At 39.4% G+C, this 23,594-nt stretch overlaps 1 protein-coding gene across 1 annotated transcript in view; it reads right to left on the reverse strand.

Annotated features, from left to right (window-relative positions):
- Positions 1–293: 293 nt before the first annotated feature.
- Positions 294–23,594, reverse strand: part of LOC105033576 (zinc finger CCCH domain-containing protein 55) — a 46,719-nt gene continuing 23,418 nt past the window's right edge. Inside the window, 5 exon segments of the mRNA XM_029261363.2 lie at positions 294–612; positions 704–2,766; positions 2,769–3,322; positions 3,479–4,127; positions 14,320–14,366. Coding sequence (XP_029117196.2) covers positions 583–612; positions 704–2,766; positions 2,769–3,322; positions 3,479–4,017 — 3,186 coding nt within the window. The 5' untranslated portion in view covers positions 4,018–4,127; positions 14,320–14,366 and the 3' untranslated portion in view covers positions 294–582.

Raw genomic sequence — 23,594 nt, forward strand, 5'->3', positions numbered from 1 at the left:
TCCTAGCCGAGCCAAGCTCAAACGAGCTTTTAACAAGCCGAGCCCAAGCTACTCATGAGCAGCTTGCATCCTTTGCAGCCCTCCTGCAACGCAACCGCTGCCGTAGAATACCATAAATGGTTCTTCAAATAAAATAAACCAAAACAACATTGATTCATGTGATCAAGGAAAGAATACCACTAATAAAGACAGCATAGCTGAGCTAAGCCATGCAGCTGGGCGCTCCCTAGTTGCATTTTTTGACAGTTTATTTAAACAAGCAGAGCATCAAAATTCCCTTTAAAACTGCATACTAAATCATAAGAACAGGGCCTGCTTCACAGGCATCATTAGCTAACAACCAGAATTTCTGTTAGGTGATTTCTGCATGCAGCATAGTTGAACACAGGTGGGTTGGCTACATTCTGTTTTTCAACATGAGGGTGATATTACTGCCCAAATCTAACAGAAAAATGAAACTAGAAAAAAAAAAAAACCTTAACTAAGAAGATAAGCCCCAAATTTACACAATGGACGTTAGGAAATAGAGCACCACTTTGATACAAAAGGAACAAGATAAATAGCTTGAGTAAAAGCAAGGGCTCAGCTCTTCACATATTTTTCTACATATGCCTGCAGGGAACATAAATACAAGGTAAGTAATCACCAAGAATAACAACGAACATCACCAAAAATATAAACAAAAAGGATAAGCTTAAGTCACCTGTACAAGTCTGTTGAGTTTTGTTTTAGAATGCAACAGATAAAGGTCGATTTTCTCCTGTGTTTGAGGGATATTGGGGCCCTGCATTGCACCAGTAACTTTATCAACTACTTTCTTCACAATGGTCTTGTGAGCTTCTTTGCTCAAATGACCTTCCTTCCAAGTCGGCTTTAATATATCCTTAACATACTCCACAAGTGAACATTTGAACAACCGAATGCCCTTTATCTCCTTGCTTCTCTTGCTCTCCCCATCAGTACGCATATCAGCATCCAAATCTTCCAAATGAGCAGCTTGTTCTTTCTTAATTTGACCAGTTTCTATTTCATTTACTTTCTTGGATGCAGTATCCACACTCAGCTCGACCTGCATAGGATTATGATTTCCATGCTGTTGTTTTTCCTTCAAATTAACACCCTTACTGGGATTACCATCAGTGCCATCGGTAACAGATACTGGAATCATACTCTCCAAATGTGTTTGTGTCTCCACCATTTTAGGATCCTTTTGCTCTGTAGAATTTGATGAGAATCCAGATGGAAGATTGCCGGTCTCGGACTTAATAGGTTGCATGATATCAGATGTAGGAACATGGGACTGTGTCCAAGACCCTTCACTAGGCTGAAGAAATGGTGCCGCAGGATTTGCAGGAGGCCTCACAGAACTGGGGGGAAACAGTTGCGATGGTGGCAGTCCGGAATTATGGAAGAACTGTGCTAAAGATGCTGAAAGGTCTGTTATTCGAGCAGCTTGCTCACTGGTTACTACTTTGTGAGCGACAGGAGTATCAGAACATAGTGGCAACGATTTTTTCTCTGACTCATCAGTATTTTGATTAATTCCCTCCCTGCCTGTATTCTCAGAGCTTGTTTGAAGACTCTTCTCTTCCGAGTTAAAGCTCAGAGCATTTGCAGGTTGAGGTGTTGCATATTGACTTTGCCCATCTGGAGCCAGTAGATGGACATTCTGGTTACTCGGTCCATTTTGAGGTGGAGGTAGACTCTGGTGATTCTGCCCATTCAAACTATTGTTCTGTTGGTTCTGCCCACTAAAAGGAGGAACAGTGTATTGAATCTGCCCACTGAGATTGAAGTTCTGTTGGCTCGGTCCGCTCTGAGGTGGAGGAAGGCTCTGTAGAACTTGAAAGTTCTGTTGGCTCTGTCCGGTTTGAGGTGGAGGAAGATTCAGATTCTGCTGAGTCTGCCCTCCAGGATTGTAGTTTTGTTTGTTTTGTCCAAGATGAACTGGCTGGTTGTGCATGCTGAGATTAAAATTCTGAGTATTTAACAGTGCTGAATGAACTCTAAACTGACTCTGCCCATTCGAAGTCATTGGATAAAGTTGCTGCAATTGCCCACTGAAAGGCAGTGGGGGGACAATTTGCTGAAACTGGGCATTTGGAGTGAAACTTTGTGCATGAAAAGGCTGTGGACCCATATACTGGCTCTGCCCGTCCTGGCTGAAGCTCTGTCCAGCAATAGAAACCACAGTGGATAGATTGCTAGCTGAGTTCATCTCAGCTTGGGGCCTAGCATTGCTAGCAACCGTAGTCCCATTTTTTTCACAGGAGAACATCTCATCCTTGATGCTATAAGCTCTATCAGCGGTCTGTTGTGCAGAAACTGTTGGAATTTGATGCTGCCCAGAATTTTCTTCAGTAATTTTCTCTTCCTGGGAGGTGGAAGCCTTTTGGGAAGCTTCCTGTGCTACTATTTGGCAGTTGCCGCCTTCAGGATTTTGGGATTGTGAATATTGAGGCTTCTGTCCAGAATCTACTCTATCGACAGACTGAGGAACAGCAATTCCTGCACCATCATTAGAGATCCACTGTGACGAATTTGTTACATTAATTGCAGTGGTTTGGTCACTCCAATTTGAGCTAATCCTTGATGAACCATCACCAATTCCCAGATTATAAATCATGCTATTATCACCTGGCCTGCCTTCCAAATGTTCATGGGGCACATCTTGATGCGAGAACTTGCAATCTTCACCACGACGGCAACGGCCTTCAGCAAAATACTTGCAGGGAGTGTCACTTACCCTGCGAGACTCAATCCTCCCCCAAGAGATGCATTCAAATCCCTTCTATCATAAGTCTTTTCTCTGGCTTCATCTCTCGTACTCCATCCACCATGAGAGGAAACTTCATGATGGACATATCTACATGATGAACCCCTGTGGCATCTCCCCTTTGTAAAGTCATAACACCGCTCAGTGGACTTGTTACTTTTATGTAGTTCAAGTTTCACACAGTCACCTTCATCATACTGACTTCCATGCCTCGGGGATAGCTTATTCCGAGCGTAATCACTTTGCTCCCAAGAATCAGCATAGTTCTCCTTGTCCTGTCCTGAGTATCTTTGCTTTTCATATCTATTTTCCCTCAAATCTGTTTCATAGTTCCTACCAGAATGCCTCCGACCACCATCCTCATGAAGGAACTTGCACTGGCTGCCTCTTCTACACCGCCCTGCTGCAAAATCTCTGCAGGGTGGAGCCAATTTTCCTGCTCCAATTCTACCTCTATCTGCCCATCTCTCAGGTCCACGGTTCAAACCATAAGGACTCCTGCTCCTGCTCCTGCTTCTACTTCTGCTCCTGCATAATTCGCTACATCTGAGCACCAATCATACAAATCAACGATAAAACTGGGAACTGTTTGTGGGTCATGCAAAAAGGGCAGCTGACAGTGCACAAGGATGGATAGGATCAACTATAAAAGAAGTCAAACATTGAGGAAATTTAACAGCAGATGAGGTGTTTACTGCATACCTGCGGGACCTCCACCAACCAGCTCTTGGAGAGCCACTGCAACTACGCTGCCTCCATGAATCAAGACCAGGGGACATGCTTGAACTGTAACCATGATCTTGAGTCAGATCCCATCCATCTGTCTCCTTATTCATATTAGCAACTTTTACTGTAGTTTGGTTTTCATGCTGTGGTTCCCAGTGTGACTTGCTTGAGCCGTCTTTATGGTGAAGTTCCAGGTCATACTGCTTTGGGAACGGGGGCCTTTCAGAAAAATCTTCAGATAGTTTAGTCTTGTCATTTGCTTGTTCAGACCATCTTGTGAATTTTTTTTCTGCTTCGGAATTATCTTTATGCACGAAATCTTCAGCTTTTGTTTCGGCCAACCTAGAAAATTGTTCACCATCAACATTTGAAGAATTCCAATCTGACCGTGCTTTTTCCTTGCGAGGATCATCTGCTATTAAAGGTAGCGAACTGTCTTGTCTACTTATGAATGGTGCATGTGGTTCAGGCACTACATCCCATTTAGATATCCGTTTCCTGACATTCTCGGCCATTTTTATTCTCCTTATAAGCAGTGTTTGCAACCACGTACTTTTTCTTAGGGAACCTACTAAGATGGAAGCCTTTGTTTCCTCAAAAATTTATCAGATCTTTGGAGATACATCTGCAGAAAACACAGCACATCATAAGAACACCTACATTATATGTTAAGAGATTTTTTATTTTTTGAGAAAAAGCAAAAGCCAAATATTAAAACAAAAACAACTGAAACAGTTTTGTAAGTTGAAGGCTTTTCACACAAAATATCCAAGCAAAATATGATGAATGTACAAATTGACATAACATTTCAATGCTTTTTATGTCATTAAACCAAATTACTGACAATACATAAATTAATATAAATATTCCACATGTGAATATGTAATATCAAAGTCACCATACATATTGACAGTTAAATACTCTGCATATAGTAGCAGCGACGGAGACAGGATATTGCAGAAGCAACTTAAGTCTATAAGCCGATTTAATATATCATAGATTTAATGAACTGGAAAAAACACTTTTATTATATGTTATTCAAATATATAGAAGTAATAGAAACTTTTAAATAATTTATCATATTTATTTTTTATGAATTTCAGATATATTCCAGCCCATCTAATTCTATAGGCATTAGCTTGGCTCCAAGCTCTTGCAGATGACTACAAAATATGAGGTACGTTTACACCTCCACATCCCCACCCCTCCCCCTCTCCTCTATTCCTTTTTATTATTTTCTTCTTTTCTTCCCTAATTGTTTCTACTTCACCTCTCTCCTCCTGTTAAGTCAACACTCTAATGAAAGAACTATGGCACACCTTGCACAAGTAGATCTCCTTTCCTTTCAGATTGGAAAATTTCAATGTTCTTGATTTATTTGACATGATAGGAAATATTTCATAGAAAAAGAAATTCTTTGTACACCGCCCATGGTGTAGAAAATCCGATGTGGAGCGCACCGCTTCGTCCTATTGGGCTACGTAGCCACCACTTTCCAACACGCATTTAATGCCCGCAATTCTACCTTTTCGTTTGAAATTTTGAATGACAAAAATGCCCCTTCCCTTCCAAAAAAATTATAACATCCTGTACCGATATTATGGCATCCTGCATTAAAATTATGACTTTATACATAGGATATCATAATTTTTTCACAAGATGTCATAAAGAGAAAAAGACATTTTGCAATAACAAAAATGCCCTTTCCTTTTTATGACATCCTGTGCAGAAAGTTATAATTTCAATGCAGGATGCCATAATATCGACGCAGGATATCATAATTTTTTCGGAAGGAAAGAAGCATTTTCATCATTCAAAATTTCAAACGAAAAAATAGAACTGTGGGAATTAAATGGACATTAAATATGCATTGAAAAGTGGTGGCTATGTGATCCAATCGGATGAGGCAGTACGCTCCACGTCGGATTTTGTACACCGCAAGTGGTATACAAAGAATTTCTCTTCGTAGAAAATGGGGAAAAATCAAAATTATCTATGGAGACTTCGAGTTCGAGGAACATCAGAATGGAGGTTTTGTGGGGTGCCATTGCATGAACTGGGTTTTGGAATCTTGGCATGTGGGCACCCTTTAGCTTCTCTTGATTGGATGGCTTAGAGGGCCCCACTGAGGAATAGAACATTATAAGGATGACATTCAAGAGAAATAATCCTACTACTAATAGAATATCTGAAAGATCTAAGAGGCTTACTCCCCCACCCCCACCAGTGTTAACCACTAGAAAATACAGAGCATGCATTAACCATGCATACCAGGAAACACACATTCAGTTTCCCAAATTGATAAAATAACCAAGTGCTGAGTATTAACATGTTTCATTTATATCAGCATATTATGGATGTCAAACAATACAAAATCGCATAGAAAGGAAACCAACCTATTGCTTGATTTTATGTCTGAACTATACCCAATGATCTTTAAGAAAGTTACGTTTTAGCTGACCCCAAATAGTTGGGACAAGGCTTAATGGTTGTGATTATGGATTGCTTCAGGATGGCCTTTCAATTCATCTCTTTGCTCATTTTTGTCGCCCAACAATGTAGTAATTCACTCATATCAAATCCATCTTCTACCTAATTCTTTTAAACTTGTTTATTCCTGACTCATTGATATCTTGGAGGATTAGACCTTGATAAGATAAATTTCTATGACTGACCTGGCAGGCTTTCAAGTTCCCAAAAGCTTAGTCTGCAATGTGGCCCTCAATCACAGTATTTATATCACCTTTTAGATGGTCATGAGATGATATCAAAACATAGTGGACCATGCTTATGATTTTCACAATGGCAACTGTCAGGAAAGCTTGGAGGTTATGGCAATAATCCACTATTGGGCATCTTCTTTTTCTGCACTGCTTTTTCTCTGCTTTTCCATAATGGGACTAAATATTTTGTAAAGAGCACGGAGAATGACACTATTTTGGTGCCACAAAACAAAATCTAGATAATATGACCAAAATATAAAATATGGATCCCCTCAGATGCAAATTTATTAATGCACATTAGCTTGTGTGCTAGGTTATTTCCAGTGCCACAACGAATCCAGATTTAGCTGAAAAGAGGCTCTAACCCTCACTTTATCAGTAATTGCAACAGGACAACAAAAAGTCTGATTTGTTATTTGCTTTCACAAAGCCAATCAATTACAATATAGAAGCTTGGAATTAACTGACGGTGGTGCCCAGCTCCCTTACCAGATCTCTCTCTCTCTATCTCTACATACACATATCCATATATATACATAAATACATATATACACACACACACACACACACACACACACATACATACATACATACATACATACATATACAAACATACATACATACATACTTATATATAATATAATTATTGTATGTATGTATGAATGTATGTATGTATGTAATGTAATGTATGTATGTATGTATGTATGTATCTCTCTCTCTCTCTCTCTCTCTCTCTCTGTGTGTGTCTGCACATACACATTACATCATTAATCAACTTTTTAATCATTTCAGACTGATAAAAATAGTAACTTGACCATCACCTTTTGATGAGATGAGCATCTACACAAACAAAATGGCATATTTGATTACACAATGACCACCTAACGGTAGTTTATGAACAACTACAACTTCATAATTCATAGTATGACAAGAAATATTTGGGAATTTTATTTTTGGAATTGTCTGTCTCTGAAGACGGCGCAATTCCAATAGCTTGACATTTAAGAGTAGTTGGCGTATCACATATGTGCAGTCGACACAAGGATATGGAAGAGATTGAGAGGGAGGGTTAGCATGGCCTAAGCATCCTATCATTAACCTCATACAGTAAAGCTTCACAACATGTCTATCTTGCTTCAGCCCAACATCCCGGACTGTGCAATGGCACTGATGTGTATATTCCACTTTTTACTGTCAAAAACGCATTTTACATTAATTTTGAAGTTTCTGTACTTAAATGATGACCTATCTATTACATCTGTATTTATTTTTTCATAATTTTTTTTTGTGCAATAGAGTTGTAAATATTTGTACCGTAGAATTTTTAACAGTGCAATGCCATATGTTGGTCATGCTATATCAGCAATAGCATGCATATTCAAAGATATTTTTAGTGCAAACTGCATTCATAAGAGATAAATTGGCTATGCTATATCAGCACCAGCATGCATATTCAAAAGATATTTTTAGTGCAAAATGCATTCATACAAGGTGAACAAGTAGAGGGCAATAAGATATGCATGAAATCACAAATATAATCTAGTGAAAAGAAGTTGAGGCTTCCTTATCACATATGCAGGTTACCTACCAAAATTCTAGCACTTGACATGGCACTGAGAAGCATATATTTGCCTCAGATAAACTAGAACGATATGTGATAACAAAGGGAAGGTGTATGGCCATCTTAGTTATCTAGCGTCCACAGTGCCATAGGAACACATCGTACTCCAGTTGAACATGCACAAATGTACTTAAAATGGAAAAAAGATAGAAAACCTGTTTTTTACTTCATGATCGAAGTCCCAAAGATTGAAAATCTGGCATAGAACAAATGTTTGGTTCATGTTCAATGACAATTTCTTCTGTCTTTCAAGCAAGCAGAAGCCAGAATTGTTTTGAGGCAAGCAATGACAAAAGACAACTAGTTTTAATTTACAATCAAAGTCCCACTAATGAAAACCTGGCAAGGAAGAAATGCTTGGTTAATGTACAATAACAGTTTTCTTCTACCTTTTAAAAAAGCAGAAGTCAGAACTGTCTGAGGCAAGCATTCACAAAAGACACCTAAAAAGCCAAAATAGAGAAAGAATTCTGACTTCTGAGCTTCATCACTTGGGCCACAGCTCATTAGTTCAAGGAACTCGAATTAGCAGCTGGCCTGCACCTGATTTCCTCCTTCAAAAATATTTGCAACAATTCCAGCATGTTTTGCAATGTCTATCATTTCTTTGAACTAAAGATAACAGAATCACAGAACCTTGAGCAGGAGAATTGCATTGATATTATCCAAAGCCAATTCATTCTACAGGAGAAGACTAGTCAACTTTATTACAATCCTGATTACAGCAACCCCATAGGATCCCACAGCCACAATAGTCCAGCTTCTTGAAAATCAACATGAAATTCATTTCAAATTAAGTTTAACACATCGAGGCCATTTTATCAAGAGTAGCCTTCTCTTGGGGACCACTGGGTTAATTTGTACACGTACTGGTTTCCCTTCGGTGCTCCCTTTCCAGAGTTCTGCAGTAATTTGCTTGCAGACATATACAGTTCGGGTGTTTCTTTAGATCAATGCTAGCTAGAAAAACTTCCTTCCTTAAAAAAACGCAACGATCTCTGCATTTCTGGCACCCTATCAAATCCACCCAATCCTGCATTTAAGAAATATAGCTCCATCAGCTCCTGGAAAATCCCAGAGAAGATCAAATAATCCTATGGTTCCTTCATTGCACGATTATGATCCTTCTAGATTTCCTAAAGAAGAGTACTCCAGACATCAGCTAGAGGCTAATAAGACTTTGATAGACTTTTCACTATCGTGCCCGTAATGTGGCAACTAGGAGCTAAGAAGTTCGTTTTGGGAGTTTTATGCTCCAAATTTTCTAATTCCTAATTCAATCAGGATTCCTAGTTTTTCACTTTTGAATATTCTTTAATTATATTATCAAAATTATAAGCATGCCTTAGAAGGCGATGCATTTCAGCATACAGAGCAAAGTCTTAGCAATAAAATAATGGTGCATTTCATTAATTTTTATGAACCATGTAACAAATTAATATCATATAGTACACAGCATCTAAGTGATACATCTCTCCTCTCATGTAATAGATACTACAATGCATGCTTCAAACATTTACTAGATAAAGACAACGGTGCAACAAATAAAAAGAAAAAAGACATAATTTAGTAATCATGACCCAATTAAATAAGGAGAAACACAGGAATGATATGTTTGACAGAACAAGAAGATCAAATATGAACAAAAGACAATTTTATGAGTAGAAGCACAAACATTTTGGCATGTGTAATCTAGTGCCTAGAAAACTTGCATAAAGGAAGACCATGATATAAAGTCAGTAGACATGGTGATCTAGAGCTAGAACATTTGGTCCTGACAACAAGCAAGGATATGAATATATGGCTATCTGCTTGCAAGAGATGAGATTTTTGTGTTGATTGTGAGAGTACATTATTTGAGTCCTTATGGTAGATCATATTTTATTTGTGTTATTAATATATTGCTTGTATTATTGCTAATTTGTAATATATGTATCTGTCATTTGAAAAATTTATTTAGGTGGTAGAAGTGATCTTTCCCCTTGCTTTGAGTATCCAAACCTTCAAAGGCCAATGTCAAAAGGAACCAGGGTTGAAAATATTGTTCAAAGCCATGCACAAAAGACAACAATCTTTAATGCAATTATTGTGGGCACATTTCAAATGGCAGCACATTTAGATTCAAAACGATATAGCATTTTGAAAGAAGGCACCAGATGAGGTTCAACAGGAGATATAAGAACATATGAATCAAAACAGGAAAGAAAAAAAAGGATTGACAAAGGCGAAGGAGAAAGAGTCGATGAAGTCCCTTGAAAAATCTAAAAGGAGGGAAGATGATGTCTATGATGACGTGGATGCCAATGAAGAGAATATGGATGTAACTCCAATCCTTGGGCTTTCTTCGAAGGCCAAGAGGCCATGCACTTTTGGTCCACTTGATAAGTGTATGACTCTGGACCCTGAAAAAATAGTGAAAGAAAAGAATGAGGCAAACAACAATGGGTAAGGTCAAGAATAATAGAGGGATAAGGTATGTTAGTGCATTGCCCGGCATATTTACCAAGAAGGTATATCATTGAGTACAGTCAACTCTAAGGGGTTGTTCGGTTGGAGGGAGTTGGGGTCTAAAATCGAAATAGAAATAGATGACTCCCATTCTAACCATTTGGTTGGGAGAAGTCTCATTCCGATTCCAATTCCGGAATGGTAAGGGAGTGGCCCAATCTAACCTATAACTCAATCCCTACTCTCCCCTAAAGATTCAAATTTTCATTCAATTCCGATTCCGATTCCGATCACGAATCAAATACTTCAGAGGATTTGGCCATTTCGATTTCGATCCCATTCTGATTTCCATTCTGACTCCGATTTCGGTTGTGAACCAAATACCCCCTAAGTGTTTTCCTTAGATGCTTGAAGCAATAGGACAATTTGGACCGGGACTCCAAGGCCCTTGTATGAGATGTGTGTGAAGTTGAAAAGAGATGGATTGCAAAACCATAGAAATGTATGGGAGCAATATGAGTGCATGGTCATGACCGATGGTTGGATAGATAGGAAAGGGTGAAGCATAATGAATCTTTTTGCCAATTGTCATTTGAGCATTACATTCTTGAAGTCCATTAATGCTTCAAATGTAGACATTGAAGAGTACATATTCAAGTTGATCAAAATTGTACTGAAGTGGGACTAAAGAATGTGGTGAAATTTGTCATAGACAATGCATCTTCTAATATTGTGGCTTCCCAATTGATAAAGGAGTGGTGGCCTAAGATCTTTTGGATTCCTTGTCTGCTAATAACCTCAATCTCATGCTGGAGGCCACTAGAAAATTGTATAGGATACATAGTTTGGTTTGATTTCTAAGGCAAAGGTTATCATAGTATTCATCTATAGTCATCATATCAGAAGATTATCATCATTTATCTATAGTCATCGTATCCAAAGGTTATCACAGGATTCATCTATGATCTATAGTCATCATATCATCTAAGCATGATGAGGTGTTGCACCAGGAAGGACTTGGTGAGGCTAGGTGTTACTTTACAATGGCATTTCTAAGATTACAAGGTTTCTTAAGAGCAAAATGAAAAGCTTAGGTTCATGCTAACATTGGATGAATTCAGATGAATAGCTGACTACAAATAGGCCAACTATGATAAGGGGAAAAAGACATCCGGTATTGTATTGAACACTAATTTTTCAAATGGGGTATTCACCACATTAAAGGTATTTAAGCCATTTATTCAAAATCTTCGCCTAGTGGATGGGGATAAGAAATTGGCTGTGGGATAAATGCACACCACAATTGAAGATACAAGAGAAGAAATAATCAAGAACCATGATGATGATGAGAGCAAATATAAACCCATAAGACATTATTGATGGGAAATGTGAGACAAAGCTCCACAGTCCCTTGCATGGGGTTAGTGACCATTACAATCCACATAATAGCTTTTATGCGAACAAGGGCATACAAAGCAACAAACTTGTTATTGATGAGTTGTTGAATGCATTGGACAGTGAGCCTGGGCACAATGGTAAAGTTGCTCCATTGTGACCTAGGTGTCATGGGTCCAAAACATGAAAACAGCCTCTCTAACATGTGGGAGTAGGTCCGCACCTTTCCGAACTCCATAGTGGTGAGAGGCTCATGTACTGGGCTGCCTTTTTTTTGGTAGAGTACTTTGAAAACTTTTAGGAAGGTGATGAAGATGCACAAGATAAGCAATGAAGAGTTTGATGCTTGCAAAAATTTCAGAACTTTTGGCAAGAAGACAGCTTAGAGGCAAAGGTTTAGCCCAAGTTTAATCCAGGTATAGTTTTCATTTTTGCATTTTTTTTCTTTTAGCTGAGACATGTTTTACATTTCTCTTATTAACATTATAAAATGAAACAATTAAATGGTGGTCGTTGTATGGAGAATGCCCTATACTTACAAGCCATGGCCATTAGGATTTTGAGCTTGATATGTAGATCCTCCGATGTGAATGTAATTGGAGTACTTTTGAGATGGTAAGTGTATGTAAGCATGTTATGTTATATTTTAGCAAAATAGTAAATTTTAGTTTGAAGGATAATATTGAAGGAGACAATGATACACTTTATTGTTTTCATATAGATTCATACCAAGAGGAGGGATAGATGAGCAAAAGAAGCCCAAATTATCTAGCATATGTCCAGTTTAATGCCAAAGCACAACAACACAAGGAGGATACAGAAAACAGACCCCATAGCACCAAAGTACATGGAAAATATGGTTGCTTGGATGTCCAATTTGAATAGTTACGAGGAAGAGGTTTTTGTTGGATTGGTGTTGACTTGGAAGTTAGTCAAAAGGAGGCTTCGGGTGCAAATGAAGTTTTGAAGTGTCTAAAAGAAGTATTTGAAATGGGAAGTCCAAGACCACATCTTCCAACACTTCAAGCTCCCAAAGGATAGATGATGTGAGGAAGAATCTTTGGGGTCAGAGGAGGACCCTGAAGAAGAGGTGGAAGAGAATGTGGAGTTGCATGGTAATTAGATGATGAATTTCATTTCAAAGTAAAGCTTCTAATCTTAAAGAAAGTTAGAGTTTTATTAGCCTGCAATTAGCCTTGTGATAGGCTTGATAGCATTCTACTTTTGGACATGCTTCATAGTTTTGTGGATATTTGTTCTGAGTATCTTATTTTGGATTTTGCTTCATCTTGAAGAAAGCAGAGCATTAATAGCCCAGTACAAGCGCTGTTATAGGCTTGTTGACATTTTGTTTTGGACATGGTTATTGACTTTATAGACAGTTTCTCATATATATCGCTGACATGTAATGATGGTGACAATTTATTGGTGGGAAGTCAAATCTAAAAGTATTTTCAAGTTTGTTGTTGACATGGATTATCTTTTATTCTTCATTTTTGTTGTTTAACCATTTATTATTCATTTGCCTAGTTTACTTCATGTTTAATTGTACAATTATACATATGGTTTATTATTAAATTGCTTATTGCTTATTTTGAAATTTTATTTAAGGTGCATTGTCATAATTTTATTGTCCTTCCATATGATGAATTATAATTATTTTAATTAATTGCTTATCATATATTTATCTTGTTTACTCAGATGCTTTTTGGCATCACTTTCATTTTTCTTATTTTAAGAAATAGAAAATAGAAATTCCGCTTCTATTTTATTTCTAAATTTTTAAAAGTATATGTATGGTATAGTCAATCATTTTTATAAACATAAAAATGATGATGGTGGCTAAAGTGGTGATAGTGGTGGAGACAATGGAGGCCATGATGGTGGTGGCTACAGACACGAAGGGGGGGTGCAAGGGGTGGGGTGCTAGCATCGACAATGTGGTAGCCACAGTGATAATCATGTGGAGGCAATGGTGGCATTAGCAGCGGCAGCAATGATAGTGGTGGAGAGAAGGGTGAAATAGTAGCATTAGTGCTAGAATGGCGGTGCTAATGGTGGCAGCAATAGTGGTAGTGGAGATAATGGCAGCAGCAACATGGGTCGAGATGGCGATGGTAGAGATGGCAGTGGTGGTGGTAGTAAAAAAATTAATTTCTCATTTATGAAAATAGCAAAAGTAAGAATTTCTCACCTTCACTATAAAAATAATGAAACTGATTTTTGTAAAATGAAAAAAAAAGAATAGTACCAAACATGTTCTTACCTAGGTTTTTGTAATTTTATTTTAAAAAATAGGAATAAGAAATAAAAGCAATGCCAAATAGGTCCCTATCTTTAGTTTTATTAATTATATAGTTAATGTTCAATATGTACCAATAAAATACCCATTTGATCGAGTAATAAAATTAGAAACTAAACTCCATGATGAGAAAGAATAGCATCTTTAAATTCTCCATCATAAAACTGTTAGCAATACCATTTACAAATGCCAAAAGAATAGAAACTGATAGGTGCTAGATGGAAAGAGATTAATAGCATCACCAAAAATGAAGAGAGACAAACAAGAAGAATTGACCCTCAATAGGCTTCAAAGCATTCTCTAGCTTAGCAACCGTAGCCATAATTACCAAAAAAAAAATAATGCTTGCTTCCAAAAACCAAGCGCCAACAGGACCTGCATCACAAGATACAATACCACGTTAATACTTGCAAACATAACAATAAAACGTCAACCATTGGATGCATTAGAGAACACCCAAGGTTTTAAGAAAATCATCTTGATACCAAAAAATGCAAATTTAAAGAAAATCCCATGTTTACAGGTACACATCCTAAATGCCATTAATCTTCCATGCAAAGCAACAAAAAGCACTAGTTACATACGGGAGACTAGTAACAAAATATGCATCTTGGAAAAGGAAAATATCACTTTTAGCTCCAAGAATTCACTATAAATAACTCACACAAATGTAAACTTCCCCAAAAAAAAAATGCAATACATAATTGATGTCTTCTGAATTATTACATTCTATTAAATCATCAATGTTCAAGGTAAAATAAATAAATATATATATATATACATCTAGTTTAATGAAAAAACCTCGACAGGATATAATCTAAGCAGAAGGCTAAAGATGTCAAGCTGAATGCATCAAATAGCTGCACAATCTACCCCCATTAGCAAAAAGACCGGTCTAGATCCAAATTTTGACTTAAAATGCTTTTGGAACAGGCTATGGACCCAGCAAGCATCACCTCATTTCGTATTCAGTCCAATTTAGCTATTGTCAGATCCATACTTGATAACCAACTAGTTTACTCAACAGTAGTCAGCATACATAAGTTGCATAATTCAAACAAGCATACATGAGATGCGATGTAATAGCATGCATGCATGAAAAGCATACTCCATTTTTAGTTTTATATCTAATGAGTGTCATTTGGATTACTCATAATCCATTAAATGGTCCATTTTGTCATAGGAACATCCAAATTTTGCATCATAACCCTATGATAAAGTGGATGGAATGTCTCCACAAAATTCCCAAGGGAAATTTCCACTTCATAGTGTGTAACAAGGCAATAGCTAGCCAACTTGCAAAAGCATTTTATGCCACATATGTTCATTTAACTCTACCACGATGATTCTCACCTAGAAAACAAACATATCCTCAATGAGAATCTCCCCTATTTAGTATCAAAGTAGTTGATTGAAGCTTGATACCACTGCCCAACCCTCTAGAATTACTCAAGCAGCTCAAAGCCCATTCTCTATGCGCATATAACACTTCCTTCAAAAGATATCACAAGGTCTGCAATATAAGTTTCAAAATCCATACCAATACCATCTTGGTCTGTGTCAGTATGGGTCAATTCAATGTACCGACACTCAATACCCCCGCCCCTCCATACTCAATACCATCTTGGTCTGTGTCAGTATGATTCAATTCGACTCAGTTTGGATCCGAACCGAGCCGTACCACTTGCGGGGTGGCTTCTTCACATGGGGGCGTGGGTGGGTGGGTGGGGGCTGTAGGGTAGAAAAATCCTCTGCCTTTCGAATAGGGACTCAGTCACAGAGTTCTCTTCTCTGTGACTCCGACAACAAACGCGAAGCCACGAAAAAAAATCCCACTCTCCCAAAATTTTTCATATTTTCTTCGAGTCGACATATTTCGACCGGAAGCAAGATAATCCACCATTCTCTCCCTAAATTTTTTTTCAACTTTTTTGGCCGAAAAATGATAAGTAGAAAATAAGGAGAAATCATGCCAAAATTTGTGATTTTGCTGTGATTTCATTATATATTGTAGATCTTTGGATGATCTACAAGATTACACTAAAATTATTAATTTTTATTAATTATATATTTTTAAAAATATATATATTTTTGAAATAAAAATTTAAAAAAATAAAATTCAAAAAAAAATTATAAAATCAAAATATTATTTAGGACGATTCAAGCTACTTCCGATATAAATTTTACATCCAATTGTGAAGATTTTGATGCATGATGTGCATAGTAGCTTAGGCTTAATTTCGAATAAAATAAAAAAATAAATAGCATCTAACGCATGTTAATGGGCTTAGAAAAATATATGTAGCATCCATGATATATTTCCACTTAGATCTAAGCTCAAATATTTTTTTCTCAAATTTTTAAAATTAAAAAATATTTTTTAATTACAAAAATAATAAAAATATGCAATCAATTTTAAAAAAATATAAAATTAGTAATATATTTTAGCTAATTCAAAAGTATTATTTGAAGTATATAGCATATTTTTTTGAATTTATGAGATTTAAAATTATTATTAAAAAATTAAAAAATTATATATAAATAAAAATTATTACAAATTAAAAGTATGAAATATATTAATCAAATATATTTTTTGAAGTTTAAAAAATAATTTTTTTTTTTACGGTGAAAAATTATAATATTTTTATATAATTATTAAACTGACATATTTTGTTAAACTTGCAGAAACGAATAAGGATATAGAATGTGACATTGGTTAGAAGCATAACAACATGCTCTCGGCTTGGCACCATTGAAAATACAAATAATGCAACATAGAGTTCAAAAAAAAAGATGACTAGGTTAAAGCAGCATTTGACTAGTGGTTATCCCGATGTAGTTGTATCGGAAATATCCACAAGAGGTCCGACAACTGATGAAGCACTTCTCTGATTCTAAAGCAGTGAAAGAGAGGGCAAAGCAGAAGAGGACGGAGATGGACCGTCGAACCACAGAGCCACCTTCCTATCACTCCAAAGAGTCAGAGGATGCCTCCGCTCTAGATGACGAAGCACAGATTGAGGCTGCTATTCAGAAGAGTCTGGATGATCAATACTGACTGGAGGAGATAGACAGATATAGAGAACAATTTGGACCATCATACTATGAATCAGAGTCCAGCTCTACGATCGATGAGAGAGAATCCGAGTTCAGAAGGACTATCTCAATCAGGGAGACCATTAGTAGAGGTAGGCACAGTATTTCATCTATGCTGGGAGCTTTTGGCAATAGGAGATCCTCCAGAGATTCCAGCAGGAGCAACCATCTATAATTTGGATCCACAGACTTTTTCTAGCAAGGATTCAAAGCAGCAAAAGATTGAGAGTATGTTGAAAAAGGATAAGAAGAATATATGACGAGCTATTGGATCATAATTTTATTTCAGTCACGTTCCAACGAATACAGCAGATAATATTTGCTATCAATCTACCATTTCAGCCATACAGACTGCCGGCCCAAGTGTAGATCCCCTAGCACCTAGGAACATCTATGGTCAGCTTTTTGATAATAACAAGAAACTGCAAAGATGGATTTCTTCTTACAAGAATAAATGATCCACATACGAACTGAGGGTGATGTGTGATGGTTGGACTGGCCCTATCAGACGGAACATCATCAATTTTTTAACATATTATGATAAAAAAATATTTTTTTACAAATCAATTTATGCTTCAGATAAGGTGCACGACACTGTGTACATCCTTAGACTAATGGAGGTAATTGATTCAGTAGAAGAGCAGAATGTCGTGCAAATAATTACAGATAATAGGCCATAATACAAGACCGCTAAAGAGTTGCTGATGCAGCGGCGACTACATATTTATTGGACCCCATATGCTACACATTGTATTTACCTTATGTTGATGGATATTGAAAAGCTTCATAAGGTACAACAGGCAGTGGAATCAGCCCAGATTATTACTAGATTATCTACAATTATATATGGATCCTGTCATTGATGCGGAGATATACTGAAGGTAAGATCTTGAGACCGGATGCCATACGGTTTGCTAGTGAATAAAAAAGCGCACCTTAGGCACACCTAAGGCGCATGGTGTGTGATGCTTGGCGCTTAATAACAGCCAGGCAAAATGATTTGCCTCAGGCGCACTTGAGGCGCCCTAGACGTGTGCTGGCTGATTCATGTAAGGCGCTCAATAAGCACGCCTAAGTGAATTCAAGTCCCAATAGAACTTTTCAACTACTAGATTAAAGAATTTTAGTGAAACAAGGAATGTACAGCTGGTTAGGTTAAGAGTTTTAATTACCTAGGGACTCTAGAGTGGGTTGCCAGTTGCCTTTTCATTTAACTACAAAACAAACTCTAAAATCAAAGAGTCTATCCCCATTTAAATTTTAAACTACTCTTAATCGAGAAGAAGTTCATGTCCTTTAGAATTCTTCTTCAATAAGGAAACCAAAGAAACAAAGTGTCTAACTAGTGAACGTGAAGAACACAACTACACAGACTCTCGAACTGCTTGCTGTCTGGTACTTCCTAGATTTACTCAGGCGCGCACCTGAGCCTTACGCCTACTGCCTAGGTGCCAACAACTCTTTGGCTTTAGTGCACCTAAGGCTTTTTGATACACTGTGGTTTGCTGCAAACTACATAACATTTGATAGCTTTTTGAAGAAGGCAGTCATATGTCAGATGTTTGTCAATGCTGAGTGGCAAAAGAGCATATATGTAAAAACTAGCACTGAGAAAAGTCATGTAGAGAATTTGGTGACGAGTCAGTCATTCTGACAACGGGCTGATAAGATAGTGAAGGTTATCAAACCGTTATATGAGGTGCTTTGCACTATGGACAGCGAAAGATACCCCCAGATGGACTTATTGTATCACATGATAAAGAAGACAGAAAAACAGATCAGTGAGATAAATCCAAAATATGCCTAAAAATACATTAACATCATTGAACACCGCTGAGACTACCAGATAGGGATTTGCATCTAGCTGGTAAGCATGAATTCAAGAATCTTTTGAAAATTTATATCTTGTACTTGTATAAGTCCACTTAATCATTTGTAGAATTTATTTGTAGTTTACTATTCGAATCCGAAGTTCCAGTATACCATATCTAGGATAGATATGAATAACGAGCTTCTCACTGCTCTCCGTAATATAATATATAAGATGGCACCTGTTAGGGCAGATCCTCATCACATAATCGACCTCAACCGGAGGCCTACCTCAACAAAAACCGACTTCATCAGAACGCGATCCCCAGAAAGCAGATCTCACCAGGAGACCGATCTCGTCTGAAAAATGAGGTCGATGAAAATCCGACCTCAACATCACCTAGACGTGGCGACAATCCAAATTGAAGGCTACATCAGCCAACAACCAACCTGTTTCTCCAATGGCATCGATAAAAAACCGACGTACTTGCCTGTCCCAACAACCCTGACCTATAGATCGGATTCTTCAGCTACCTACAGCGCCTGACACTTCAGGTCGGTCATCTACCAACCTGACTTACCAACCCTACTTAGCGAGCCCGGGACTGCTGGCATACAGGTCACCCCGGACCGCTTCCAATCCCTTTCATCTTGCTCCAAATAGTGACTGACCTAGATATCAACATCGGCCAAACAACGGACGATCAAATGAGGCTGCCATGCGATCATGTCGAATCACATCAAGTCGCATCATCCTGAGATCATACCCTAAGCGCTCTATTCCGCGCCATGATAGAACACCACAAGTCATTAATTATGCCAATGCGCGTGATAAGACCTGCCGCCGCGACCACCGACATGCCGGACAAAAGGCATGCCCGCTAACGAGGTCATTTAAAGATGCCCCCATGCCGCTCCGTATGACAGGAGGTTATCAGAATACATTCCTATCATTTCGTCTTTCATCCTACTCTTTATATAAATAGAGATAAGAGAAGATCCTCAGAAGGTACATATATTCAAAGACTCGGAACTCAAAACTCTGCCTCACTCGCTCCTCTATCTCTTAAACTGAAAACTGACTTGAGCATCGAAGTGTCTTCGTCGAAACCATCTCCGGCATGGGCTTTTCTTGCAGGTCTCACTGCCGCCATCGGACGTCGCCGGCCAACTTTTCCGTCCGGCTCGAGTTGATCTTGCCTCCATTCGTCACACCGCGAGCCCTCACTTCCATTCTCGGCTCTCTCAACTGTGCCCTCTCTCCGACGAGTGATCCTTCTCCACCAGTTCCTTGCCTTTCCGCACTCAGATGCAACGATCCGACTACCCCATCGGAGACAAGCCGCAACAGTTTGACACACCAGGAAGGGGGGAAGAGAAACATCCTTCCAAGAGTTACAATGCCAAGATAAGAGCGCAAAATGATTCCCTTAGTTCTGCTCGACGCTCATCACAGCGTGACGCGCTTTCGACGACCTTCAGAGAGCCGAGTGCCTCGCGATCGAAAGAAACAGCGAACCAGCAACAGTTTGCCGCCTTGGTACAGCAAGTTAGAGCACTGACGGAGGTTGTCCACTATCTCCAGCAGACTGCAGAGCAGCAGTAGCAGCAACGGCGGATAGAGGATTTGGCTCCGCGAAATGCGCACTCCAGGCAAAGTCCCCGACCCCGTTCTCCGTCCCACCACTCGTCTCGATGCTCCCACCGGACAACTTCTCAACCCGTCCGGCGGTCACCACAAGCTTACTCTCGACGCACTCTACACGCCACTTCTGGTGATCGCCGGTCCGCTTCCCCACGATGAGCTTCGCATAAGGGGAAGAGGTCGCGATCTCCGTCAAGATCTCTTTTCGAAGAATATTCTACCCCCGGATATTCCAAGCGTCCTGATGAATCTCAGCGACGGCTAGACGAATACGACCTCAAGCTGAAGGAGTTTGATCATTGTTTAAATCGGCTCCAAACGAACAATCGAGATCTAATCGGTAAGAACTCAGCATCAGCTCCCATCCACCCTTCTCTCGACGGATTCTCGACAAATCGATTCCAGATCGGTTCAAGATCCACAAGTAGAACCGTACGATGGCACCACCGATCCGCTCGACCATCTCGAGAGCTACAAAGCTCTCATGCTTCTTCAGGGGGCATCCGACGCCCTCTTCTACATCGCCTTTCCGATCACCCTCAGGAAAATCACTCGAACATGATACTTCGAACTTCAATCGAAGAGTATCCATTCATTCGACCAGCTTGGACAGCTCTTCTTGACGCACTTCGTCACTAATCGAAAGGCATCGTGGACATCCGACAATCTTTTCTCCGTCAGACAGCAAGATGGAGAATCTTTACGAGACTTTGTGGCGCACTTCAATGCTGTCACCCTGAAGGTCCGAGACCTTAAGGAATCAACGGCCATCGCGGCCATGAAGCAAGGGACTGCGCAACTCCAAGTTTACTATTCCCTGGATAAGACGCTTCTCCGGACATTTACCGAACTCCTCAAGCGCGCACAGAAGTACATCCGAACCGAGGGTGAGAAGGACCAATGTCGATCTAAAGGCAAGGCCCCGAAGAAAAAGACCAAGAAAGAAAGAAACTCTACGGGACCTAACCGAGCCCGTGTTGAGAGGGAGGCCCCACCTTCCCGACCAAGCCCAAGGCCAAAGAAATTTAACCCCAGGTATGATTCCTACATCCCTCTAACTACTCGTGCCCAAATCCTCATAGAGATAGAGGGGGAGGACTCCCTTCGACGACCGCAGCCAATGAAGACGAGTAGCATTCCATAATCGAAGGCGCTACTGTCGGTTCCATCGCGACTACAGCCACGACACTGAGAGGTGCATTGAGCTAAAGAACAAGATCGAAGACCTGATAAGACTGGGATACCTCGAAAAGTACGAGACCGACCTACGCAGCTGCCGGGTGACTCAGCTTCAGCCGCACCCTGATGAGGAAGTTCACACTCAACCCACAACGGGCGTGATCAATAAGATCTCAGCAGGACCAAGACCTCTGAAGTCGATGACTTAGAAAGCTCCCCCAAACGTCGGTGATTAAACAAAGACATCGTCTTCTTCGAAGATCTGCGAGTCCAAACTCCTCATAATGACGCTGTTGTTGTATTAATAACGATAGCTAATTATGATGTAAAATGATGTCTTATTGATAATGGAAGCTCAGCCGACATGATTTTCTACGATTATTTTTTTCGAATGCGACTTCTATTGATCGACTTAAGCCAATCAATGCTCCTTTGACCAAGTTCACTGGCGACTCGATCAAGATAGAAAGGAAAATAGAACTTCCTGGTACTGTCGGATGACCACCTCAACAATCGACTAGGCAACTCAATTTCCTTGCAGTCTGGGTTCCTTCCACCTACAATGTTATCCTGGGGCGACTTGGACTGAACGCGCTCCACGCAATCATCTCAACGTATCACTTGTTCGTGCGCTTTCCAATGAGAAAGAAAACCGACGAAATGAGAGGAGATCAGCAGCTGGCCCGATAATTTTACCTAACCATAGTCAAAGGAAAGAAGCCAGCTGAAGCTCTTCCCATCGACAATGGACTAGACCAAAAAGAGGAAGAAAGCCGAGGAGCACCCGCAGAGCGACTCACCTCGGTGCCCCTCAATGAGGACCCGACCAGAACTGTTCAGGTCAGATCTTAAGCGACGAACTGAGAGAGAAGCTGGTCAACTTTCTGAAGAAAAACGTAGATGTCTTCGCCTGGTCTGCCTCAAACATACCGGACATCCCACCTGATGTGCTTGTCCACCGACTAAACGTCGACGCCAAGCACAAGTCGGTGAGACAAAAAAAGAAGTTTTGCTCCCAAACGATAGAAGACCATCGACAAAGAGGTCGATAGATGGCTAGCAGTCGACTTCATCCGTGAGGCAACCTATCCAGATTGGTTCACGAATGTTATAATAGTCAAGAAAGCTAATGACAAGTGACGGATATGCATCGACTACACTGATTTGAATAAAGCTTGTCTGAAAGACAGCTTTCCACTGTCCCTGACTGATCAACTGATCGATGCCACGTCGGACCATCAACTGCTCAGCTTCATGGACACCTCCAACTACAACGAGATCTGGATGGCACTGGAGGACGAGGAGATGGCGTTCATCACCAACAAAGGCTTATACTGCTATCATGCCTTTTGGTCTAAAAAATACCGAGACTACATATCAAAAGCTCGTCAACAAAATCTTCAAGAACCAGATTGATCGTAACATGAAGGTCTACGTCAACGACATACTCGTGAAGAGCAAGAAAGCTGCTCTCCATATCGATGATCTGACAGAAGCTTTCGATGCCTTGAGGAGACATCGAATGAAACTAAACCCGACTAAATGTACCTTTGACGTCACGTCGGAAAAATTTTTTGATTTCATGGTGGCGAAGCGAGGCATCGAGGCCAACCCTGAGAAGATCAAGGTGGTTCTCGACATGAAGCCCCCGACCTCTCGATGAGATATTCAGAAGCTGACGGGATGCATTGCATCTTTAAACCGATTCATCTCCAAGTCTGCAGAACGGTGCCTCCCCTTCTTCAAAACCCTCAGGCAAATGAAATTCATTTGGATGGAAGAATGTCAGAAGGCTTTCGAGAACCTGAGACAGTACCTGAGTTCTCCACTCCTAACAAAACCAAATACCGACGATAAATTACTCATGTATTTGG

The sequence above is a fragment of the Elaeis guineensis genome, chromosome 5 (assembly GCF_000442705.2).
Source record: "Elaeis guineensis isolate ETL-2024a chromosome 5, EG11, whole genome shotgun sequence".
NCBI lineage: Eukaryota > Viridiplantae > Streptophyta > Magnoliopsida > Arecales > Arecaceae > Elaeis > Elaeis guineensis.